At 44.0% G+C, this 9,834-nt stretch overlaps 1 protein-coding gene across 1 annotated transcript; it reads right to left on the reverse strand.

Moving 5' to 3' along the window:
* Positions 1 to 3,422: 3,422 nt before the first annotated feature.
* LOC148114056 (E3 ubiquitin-protein ligase TRIM69-like) lies at positions 3,423 to 5,768 on the reverse strand. The gene is made up of 3 exons (XM_087893660.1): positions 5,492 to 5,768; positions 4,465 to 4,569; positions 3,423 to 3,946 (listed from the first exon to the last, which is right to left on the reverse strand). The coding sequence occupies exons 1-3, from the start codon at positions 5,766 to 5,768 to the stop codon at positions 3,423 to 3,425; spliced, it is 906 nt and encodes a 301-aa protein (XP_087749786.1).
* Positions 5,769 to 9,834: the final 4,066 nt, after the last annotated feature.

A 9,834-nucleotide genomic window follows, 5' to 3' on the forward strand; every position in this document is an offset into this window, starting at 1 on the left:
GAATCCCACCCCTTGCAGGCATGCGTGGGGGTCGTGGGGGAGGTCATGTGTGCATGCGCACGGGGGTGTCATGCGTGTATGCATGTGGGTGCATTGCATTATGGTTGCTGATATGCATGTGTGCTGTCCCACACACACATGTACACTTTTGGCACACAAAGAGAAAAAGGTTAGCCATCACTGTTTTAAAAGAGCCTTGGTAGTACAGGGGTTTAAGGCACCCTGTTATTAAGCTGGTTATTAAGACCAGCTGCCTGCAATTACTGCAGGGTTCGAATCTCACCAAGGCTCAAGGTTGACTCAGCCTTCCATCCTTTCTAAGGTAGGTGAAATGAGGACCCAGTTTGTGGGGGCAATAAGCTGACTTTGTATAAATATACAAAAGGATGAAGGCTATTGCTGAGCACATTGTAAGCCGCCCTGAGTCTTCGGAGAAGGGCGGCATATAAATCAAATTAAAAAAAAAAAAACTTTTTGAACCCACCCAAGGATGCAGAAACAAAGGCCAGCAGCAAAAGCAAAAAGGGTCTTGAAAAGAAAACTTAAAAGGAGACATAAATTGCAAATACAGTCGGGAGGAAATCCCAAACACAACATGGCGACAATGAGAACAAGACAACCAAAGATAAAGAACTTATTTCAAATGATGGACTCTGCAAATAAGTCATCTTCTTTTTTTTTGCTGTTTCCCCCTTCATAACCTCAGTAAATAAACCTTGTTCCTTGCTGGAGTGGGAGGAGGATGAATGTCTTTCTCTGGAAAATGAGGCTCCATTAAGAGACAAAGGGGAGAACAAGGATAATACTAAGAGCAATTTTAAATGAGACTTGGATTTGGTTGCTAAGAATTGCCTCCTGACAGCACAATTATTGCTATATTTGACCAGCTTTTGGAAAAAAACAAAAAGATTGAAAATTAAAGTCTCTAATGGGGAACTACATCTCTAAATTAGATAAGGAAGCAAATAGCAAAGCCCATGCTTCAAAACTTGAGGAATATTGAATTCTACAATTGTGTTTACACAGGAAGCATAGTTAATATTGATCCAGCTTTGACACTCTCATTCCTTAATCAACCAACCCAGTCATAATACCCTGCTTTTGGGAGTCATATACAAATTGTGACTTGGAACATAGCTGGCTGGAAAGAAGTGCTTGACAGTGAGCTAAATTTGACATGATAGCCACCCAGGAAACCTGATTAACTGAAAACGAACTAGTACAACTTCCTGGCTTTCAGTGTTCATCTTTATTCACTGTTAATCCCAGTGTAATCATCTTTATTTTACTCACTGTTAATCTCAGTGTAATCTTCTTTATTCACTATTAATCCCAGTGTAATCATCTTTATTTTACTCACTGTTAATCTCAGTGTAATCTTCTTTATTCACTGTTAATCCCAGTGTAATCATCTTTATTTTGATCACTGTTAATCCCAGTGCAATCATCTTTATTCACTGTTAATCCCAGTGTAATCATCTGTTTTTCTCTGTTAATCCCAGTGTAATCATCTTTATTCCACTGTTAATCCTAGTGTAAACATCTTTGTTTTTCTCACTGTTAATCCCAGTGTGTTCATCTTTATTCCACTGTTAATCCCAGTGTAATAATCTTTATTTTTCTCACTATTAATCTCAGTGTAATCATTTTATTTACTGTTAATCCCAGTATAATTATCTTTATTTTTCTCACTGTTACTCCCAACATAATCATCTTCTACTTTTATAGTTATATTATTAAAAATATTCAAATTATAACAATTGTTATAGGTATTTAACCAATATCCCAGTTATTATAACCATCAATTTCCTCAAATAATATATTTTAACATCTTAATAAAAAATTGATTCATTATATCCATTGCTATATTTTTTTTAATGTAATCTATTTTCCATATATTTTAGCTTCAATCCCTATTTCATTTCTAAATATCTGTAACATAATTCTTCTCATATTTGTTTATCTCAATATAGTCATTTTATAAATTCAGGTCCTGGACTTCTTTAAATTTCTTAATATTTTCCAAGTTTTTATTCTTTTATCATTCAGGGGGTTTTCTTTCTTGAGTATTGAAAGGAGGTACACCTGACAGATTGGCTTATTTGCAGGTAGTACATTTTTCATAGCATTTTGGTTAAAAATTTGCAAATAGGTTTACATGCAAGTATATTTGGTATATTGGGGTTGATTGTAAACATCTGATTCCAAGAGTGTAATGACTGATGTGTGTGTGTGTGTGTGTGTGTGTATCTCTCTCTCTCTCTCTCTCTCTCTCTCTCTCTCTCTCTCTCTATATATATATATATATATATGTGTGTGTGTGTGTGTGTGTGTGTGTGTGTGTGTGTGTATGTATATATATATATGTATATATGTATATATGTATATATATATATATATATATATATATATATATATATATATATCATATGCCCAGTTATCTCTATTTAGCCTTTTTTTTCTTATTTTCCTATTTTTGTAATCATTGTCCATGCCATTCACTGTGAGACATCCCAGAAAGAATATCATATCTGATAGAAATTTGAATGTAAGATTCTGTTTTCCACCATCACAAATATGATTAACCTTATAGAAATATACCTTGTAAAAATCTCAGAAAAATATTTTGTTAATAATTCTTGTCTGAATGGCCAGAAAAAGCAAAGCAAAGAGAGAGCCAAGGGTACATCTGCCTGAAGGGATTTCCAGATTCAACAACCACTGCTATTTTTGCAAGTTAATATAACACTGGCTAAAATTCTGGTGGATAAAACAGTAGCTATTTTATAAAACAAAGGTTGCTAAAGTTTTTCCAAGTTTAACAAAATATCAATCTGTACTATAATTTTTTAAAGGCATCATCTTATACATCATTGTTTAGGATGCAAATCTATGTTAAATCTAATGTCATGTGAATATGAGATTGTGTCCTGATGACCTCACCAAGCTTAATTTTGAAAACAAAAATATCTCTCTTTTTTGTCAGTAAAGGTAGATGCCTGTTTCTACCCTCAAAACATGATTAGCCCATTCTGGCTAAACAATAACCAAGTTAATACAGCAACTAAAATATTAAATCCTGAGCTGCATATATTTGTTTCATATTTTAAAATCAGAAAGAGTTTAAAGTTAGTACAATTTACATTAAACATTATATAAAATATAGAACACAATAATGAGAAAATAGCAATAGAAAGTTAAAATATATAAGCATTTAAACAAAAAACCCATCTCTATCTCTCTACTATCTATCTACATATTCTTTATTAAGATATAGATTGAAGGTTCAAAAACATTTCAGGCAAGGAGAAATGAATCAAAGATTAATAAAACACTAAACTAATTTATCCAAAAAGAAACTCCTCCAGAGTAAATAAACAAATGATTCAAAAACTCATTTCCTTTTTTCTCTCCATGTCTTGTCACACTGAAGTGCTTAGAGAAATTTTCAAGGGAATCTCTTTGTCCCTCACTAGGAGAAAAGGGAACACTTTCTCAGAAAACGGATAATTAAAAGTAAAGATATGATCCATTGAGTGAGTATTATAAAAAATGAGCCTATCAAAATCATGCTTCAGGATAATCAAGACACGTTGTGGTGATTTCCAAAGTGTAAGTTTAATTGGAGGGCTTGTAGATGCTTGGTATTCTCCTTGTGCTAGCTGTAGTACCCAGAATCCTTGAGTAATGGTGATATCTTCTGAATATTTTCTTTCTACTGTTTTCTGGGCAATCCCAATGGCCCACTCTTTGGCCTTGCCCACTTCCACCACCCATTCTAGAGTCGCAGACTCAATGCCTTTTGCTCCCAGGACACCTGGTAAAAAACGGAAGCGCTCAGAGTTGTCCAAAAGGACCTGGGTTTGCTCTCCTATATATACTCTTTTTCGATTTTCTGAAAGGATGAGGGCGGGATAAGCTGTCTTGGGATCCAAAGTCACTTCAACTAAAGTTGTAGATAAAAAGATCAGAATGGTCTTTTCTGTCAGGCTGAGGTTAAAAACAATATGAGCCCTCAGACAAAATGCAATAAGGATACTATAAGCATTTACATTTCTAGAGAGCTAAGCTTGGAGTAAAAATGTGGCATTTAGAAAAACATGAATTAAATCCCAGAAAGGAAGAACGTAGTAGCAAGAAATTTAACTTGATTTTCTACAGTAGAAAGATAATCCTTGAATTATGACCATAATGGAACTTGTCCATTATAGTCTCAGGTTGTCATGGTCATTAAGTGAGGCACTGACATGATTGCCTTGCTTAATAACACCCACTCCTGCACTCCCCAATGGATTTGTTAAAGGGAGTTTGGAGTGCCTCAGGAAGCATTAATGCAGGCCCAACTAGATGCACAGCAATTCAAACTGGGACAAGCATTCAGATCAATCTTCTTCTGCCCTTCTTGCTGCAGCAACCCCAAGACTTTTATTTAGGAACACATTAATTCATTCAGCAGCAACTAACCTTTCTTTGGAATCTCAAAAAACTTGTCAAATATATTTGACAGTATTGCCTTTTCTCTTTCTTTTTTTTCTTTCTTGGTCATGGTGGATGGTTTTGGAAGGAAATCTGTCGGAAATAAATGGTTGTTCTTATATTTAAAAGTAAATGAAGAAACTGAATCTACTTTGTTTCCTTTATTTCTTCTGCAACCATCTGATAGGCTAAACAAATAAATGCATTAGCACGGAGTTAATGCAGTGGGCATCAACTGATAAAATGAGCAACGAGCAATATTGGATAGACCATTTTTTCCTCCAACCAGACGTCTCCCACTGCCATCGTTTTGGGCAACACATCTTGAGGGGCATTGTTTCCCAGAGTTAATAGAATTTCCTGCAACTGTGGGGTCGAATAAAGTATAGAGAACCAGCTCTTCTTTTACCATCAGTTTCCAGTAAGCAAAAAGATTGAAGTAATTATAATGTAGTGATTTAAAAATAAAAGCATTTAATGTTATTTTTTGTATATTCAGTTTGTTTTCCATGATCACATGTGCCTATGTTTGAATAATCCATAAAGTGCCTGAGTATCATGCATTGAGAAAAACTGGCTAACAGAATTTTTCATCAAAATACCAAATTCAAAAATAAAAATGAAAAGGGATTTATTGTTTGTCTGAGGAGGCAGATGTCTCAGCTAAAACAAAGGGGCTAACTATTAAATGACAAAACACCCTCTCGTTGTTTTTGGTTTGCTAGATTAGCAAATCAGCCAAAACATGAGGTGGGATTTGAGCTGTAAAAAACAGGATCAATATCACAATAAACCCTACTAAATACTACATTCACTACTTCACATTTATTTCCCTTTTCCTCTAGCTGTCTGACATGCTTGCTCTACACCCCAAAATGACAACATGCAAAGACTGTTCTCACATTGATTTTGAGAAATATTATTAGAAAACCAAGGGGAAAGAGGAATAGAAGCCAACAAAGGAATTAAGTTTAAGAGTCACCCTTGGGTTACCAGTTGGGTTTTTCCTACATACATTCCAGCATCTCCTTTCTGATTCTTGCTGCCAAATCCTTTTTATTTATTCTCTCTAGGATAGTAACGGTCATCTTCAGGGCCTTGGAATCATCAAATGCCTCAATCATGTATCGGGCTATTTCAACGTGGGCAGCTTTCTCAGTCTTGGAGCGACGGATAGGCTTATAGCCCTTCTCCATTGGGTAGTCCTCAAGGTGCATCTTAAATTTCTCAAATTCCTCTTCATTCAGCTCTTCCAAATAGTCCACTAGTTTGCAGCGGGGAGTGTGTGACATTGTGCCCCTCAGTCAAATGTACTTGAAAAAAAAAAAAGAAATTGTAAAAACTTCAATAGAAACCAGATTAAAGGGATGAAACCTAATGTGTCAAAGTTTCGATAGGCCTATGCCATGGAGAAGAAAGCAAGTTAAATATAGCTCCATCGGGCTCTAACCGCTTTCAAAGGTCTAGCAGAAAAAGTGGGAAAAGCAGAAATGGGGGCCAGGCAAAGTTACTTTTTCCTCTCAGCCTCGACTCTTTCCATTTATGACCTCCTGCACGCTACCTTAACTGTAACCGAGATGGTATCCCCCGAGAACTATCTTTGGAAGCTGAGGAAACTATTGCTTTCCTTTTCCCATGGACCGCTTGTGCTTTAGTGCTCAGGATAGAAGGCGGCGGGGCGGGAGGATGGGCAGGTAGGCATTGCCTCTTGCGATCCAGTGAATAAGCGGGCAGCGCTTTCTTAGAAGCCAAGGCGTCGGAGTTGGAGGGTGGCAGAGGACTGTCAATCCTGCCCAATGGGTTTGCTTGGGAACCGGCGCCGGTCCAGGATGGGAGAGGAAGGCAGCTCTCTCGGCTCTCCACCCATTCCCTCACTTACCGCTGTCCTCCGCCTGCCGCCTGGCTAGAGAATTCAGAGCAAAAAAAGCGACCGGGACCCCGGGAGGAACTCGCCACTCAACCGCCGCTGCTTCTGGCTGCCCAGTGCGGAGAGGGAAAGTGAAAGTGGATGGCGAAGCGGACGTCATCCTAACTTTTCCAGCACACAGACTGCCGCTGTCCCGGCACACAGACATGAATTGGAAAACCAATTGGGGGCGGGGGGCACGGAACTTCCAGCTGCGAGGATGACTTTGGGGAAGGAAGTGAAGAGGTGCAGCGTCGGAAACAGACAAGAGAGGCATGAACTCCCAGTGATTTAAAGGTCTGGAAAAAAAAAAATTAAGATCCGTCCTAAATTGTTCAGACGGTTAAAAATGGCGGCGGAAAATTTGTACTTCCAGACTTGCAAACTTCTGTAAACGTCGCTTTACAATAACTATTACTTCATCTAGTGTCGTTTCCTTTGTGGGAAGGCTCACACCTGCCAATGGAACAGTTTCCCAGGGCTGGTGCCTGCAATTTCCAATGAGTTGAAAAATCGCCACCATCCCTGAGCCAGCCAGTCTCTCTAGTAGCTTGATCTACACACATAAATAAGTAAAGGTACCATGCTTTGTAAGTGTAAAACTTCTGCCTTCCTATGCCAAAAAAACCCACCACTGCCAAGGCTTTTAGAACATTTTTTTTAAAAATGCTAACTTCAAAAGCACTTTTGGTCCTTTTATTTCATTGAAGCTTGTAGGAAAACAGAGAAGTTTGTACACGTGGTACAGGGTAGCACATAGCATAGTAGGAATAAGAAATTATCTAGTGTATGTTTTTCTAATTTGCATGCCTACCATACTGTTAGATCAGGCACAGGAAAAGGAAGACTGGACCAGCTCGATACATTAATAACTTTATTAGGTACAAAGTAGCGAGTCAAGACTGCTGGCGCGCTGCCGGAGCTCTCCTTATATTCGCTCCCGGCAGACGCACCGCCCCCTGACAGGGATTCAAATTTCCCGCCCGATGGCTAGCAGCCAATCCGGGCGGATGTCCTTATAAGGACATAACACTCCTCCCCCCTTAGTCCGAACTGTCAATCTCGTCCACAAAAGTCATGTAATCGCGCAGGTACGTAGGACGCCTCGGCGCCCTAGCTGACCTGCGCAGTCTCACTTCTTCTCCGTCTCTGGCCTGGATGGACGGGGCTCCTTCGTCTCCTGGTTCCCTCTCCGGAACCGGGCTCGGTTCGGCTGTCGAGTGAGCGGGGTCACCCCCAGCGCCTCCGGCCGGACCGCAGACCTTGGATGGCTGGTTCTGTTGGTCTTCCTCCTGGCCTGTGGATCTATCGCCTTGTCTCGGTTGCTCGGTTCCGACCCGGGAAGAGCGTCTGAGTCTCGGTAAGTCTGTCGCTTGCTCCTCCCTGGTCTCCCGGGCGTTGCGGTTCGGTCGCGGTCCGGCCTGCTGCCGGTTGGGTGGTGGTTCCACTCGGTGCCCTCGGGTCCCGTCCGCCGGCTGTGGGTGGTGCTGGTTGTCGTTGTGCTGTCCGACCTCGCAGGGGTGGCGTTGGTCCCCTCGGTTGGGCTGGTGTTGGTCTCCCCGTCTGGTTGGTGGTGGTCGACCTGGTCGGGATGTTGTTGCGGGACTACCTCTGCGGAGCGGCGGAGGTCTCCCCTGCCGGGGTGGTGTAGGTCTCCCTGGCCGGGTTGTTGTTGGCTTTCCCTTCCCCCTAGTCCCTGGTCTACCGTCGGGTGGTGCCTGGGGTCATCCGGGTCGGGTTGTTGTTTCCTGGCTGTCTTCTGCGATGGGCGGGGGTCCCTCTCGCCGGGGAGTCATGTGCCACCCTCGCCCATGGGTAGTGGGTTGCCCGTCTTGGCTGGGTCCCGGTCTACTCGCCTGGAACTGCGGTCTCCCTGGCTGGGCTGGCGTCGGCTGCCGTCACTGCTGGGGTGCGCTGCTCCTTCTCTGGGCAGGTCCCGGTCTACTTGCGGGCTGGGTTGGTAGTCCCTGGCCCTGTTGTGCCGGGTGCCCACCTGGCTGGTTTGGTGTTGCCATCCCCCGTGCGGTTGGCCCCGGTCTACCTCGCTGGACTGCCGACGTGACAGTACCTGGTAGTGTGCCGGGCCGACCTTGTCGGGATGGCGTTGCTCTGCCTCGCAGGGGTGTGGTAGGCCTACCTCGACTGGGTGTTGTAGGCCTACCTCGTCGGGGTGTTGTAGGCCTACCTCGTCTGGGTGTTGTAGGCCTCCCCCGTCAGGCTGGTTTTCGTGTGCTCCCCCCCACCTTTTCCGGAGTTGGTCGATGTGACGTCTACAGACCTGTCCATCTTCCAACTCGACGGTGTAGGATTTGGGGCCGGTTGTGCTGGCAATCTTCCCCTTCAGCCACTTAGGAGAGCCGTTGAAATTCAGCGCGAAAACTGAATCTCCGTTGCTGAAGGCGCGAAGCGGGCGGCTGGCAGTTGCGGTCACTTCCGGGCTGTATTGGGGGTGCAGCCGGTCCAAGGGTGACCTCAACCTTCTGCCCATCAGCATTTCGGCCGGGCTCTTGTGGGTGGTGGCATGTGGCGTGATGTGCTGGGTGAGGAGGAAGTTGTCTATGCGTTCTTGCCAGTCTCCCGGGCCCATCTTGGTGAGGGCTTCTTTGGTCAGTCTGACCATGCATTCAGCTTGTCCGTTTCCGGCCGGCCTATAAGGGGCGGACAGGGTGTGGCGGATGCCCAGTCCTGCCAGGAAGGACTCCATGGCCAGGGATGTGAGCTGGGGGCCATTGTCCGAGACCAGCACGTCCGGTAGTCCATGTGTGGCGAACAGGCGGCGCAAGGCTCGGATCGTCGCTTCTGTTGTGGTAGATGCCATGGGTACCACCTCGAGCCACTTGGAGAAGGCATCTACCACGATGAGGAGGTGTCGCCCCTGCATCGGACCCGCGAAGTCGATGTGGATCCTCGACCAGGGGTTGCTGGGGGTCTCCCACTTTGCGACTTCGGATTGCGGCGGTGCTGGGCGAACTTCTTGGCACGGGTCACATCTGGAGACCCATTGCTCAATGTCTTTGTCCATGGAGGGCCACCAGATGTAACTCCGTGCCAGGGCCTTCATACGGACGATGCCCGGATGCCCTTTGTGCAGAGTCTCTAACGTCCGCCGTTGCAGAGTGCTTGGGATCAGCACCCTGTCTCCCCATAGCAGACAGCCCTTTATGGTGGACAGCTCCTTCTGTTTCCTGGCAAACGGGCTGAACTTTTCCTCTGGCTTTTCCGATGGCCACCCTCTGAGGATCCAGGACTTCACTTGGCGGAGTGTGGGGTCCTTTTGGGTGTGAACGGCCACATCTGGCGTCGTCGTCAATATGGAATAGGTGGAGCGTGGGGGCTGGGTCTTCGACTGGATTTTTCGACGGACATCTGCTGAGCGCGTCGGTGTTTCCTATGGCTGTGCCTGGCTGGTGCATGAGCCGGTAGGAGTAGCCGGCTAGGAAGATGGCCCATCT

This window comes from Pantherophis guttatus, chromosome 4 (assembly GCF_059756535.1).
Source record: "Pantherophis guttatus breed Tessera chromosome 4, ASM5975653v1, whole genome shotgun sequence".
NCBI classification, from domain to species: domain Eukaryota; kingdom Metazoa; phylum Chordata; class Lepidosauria; order Squamata; family Colubridae; genus Pantherophis; species Pantherophis guttatus.

Coding starts and splice junctions, on each gene's coding strand:
- LOC148114056 (XM_087893660.1), bottom strand. CDS start 5,768: ATGTCACACACTCCCCGCTGCAAACTAGTGGACTATTTGGAAGAGCTG. Junction 4,570..5,491: donor CAGAAAGGAGATGCTGGAAT/GTATGTAGGAAA, acceptor TATTTCCGACAG/ATTTCCTTCCAAAACCATCC. Junction 3,947..4,464: donor TTTTGAGATTCCAAAGAAAG/GTTAGTTGCTGC, acceptor CTACAACTTTAG/TTGAAGTGACTTTGGATCCC.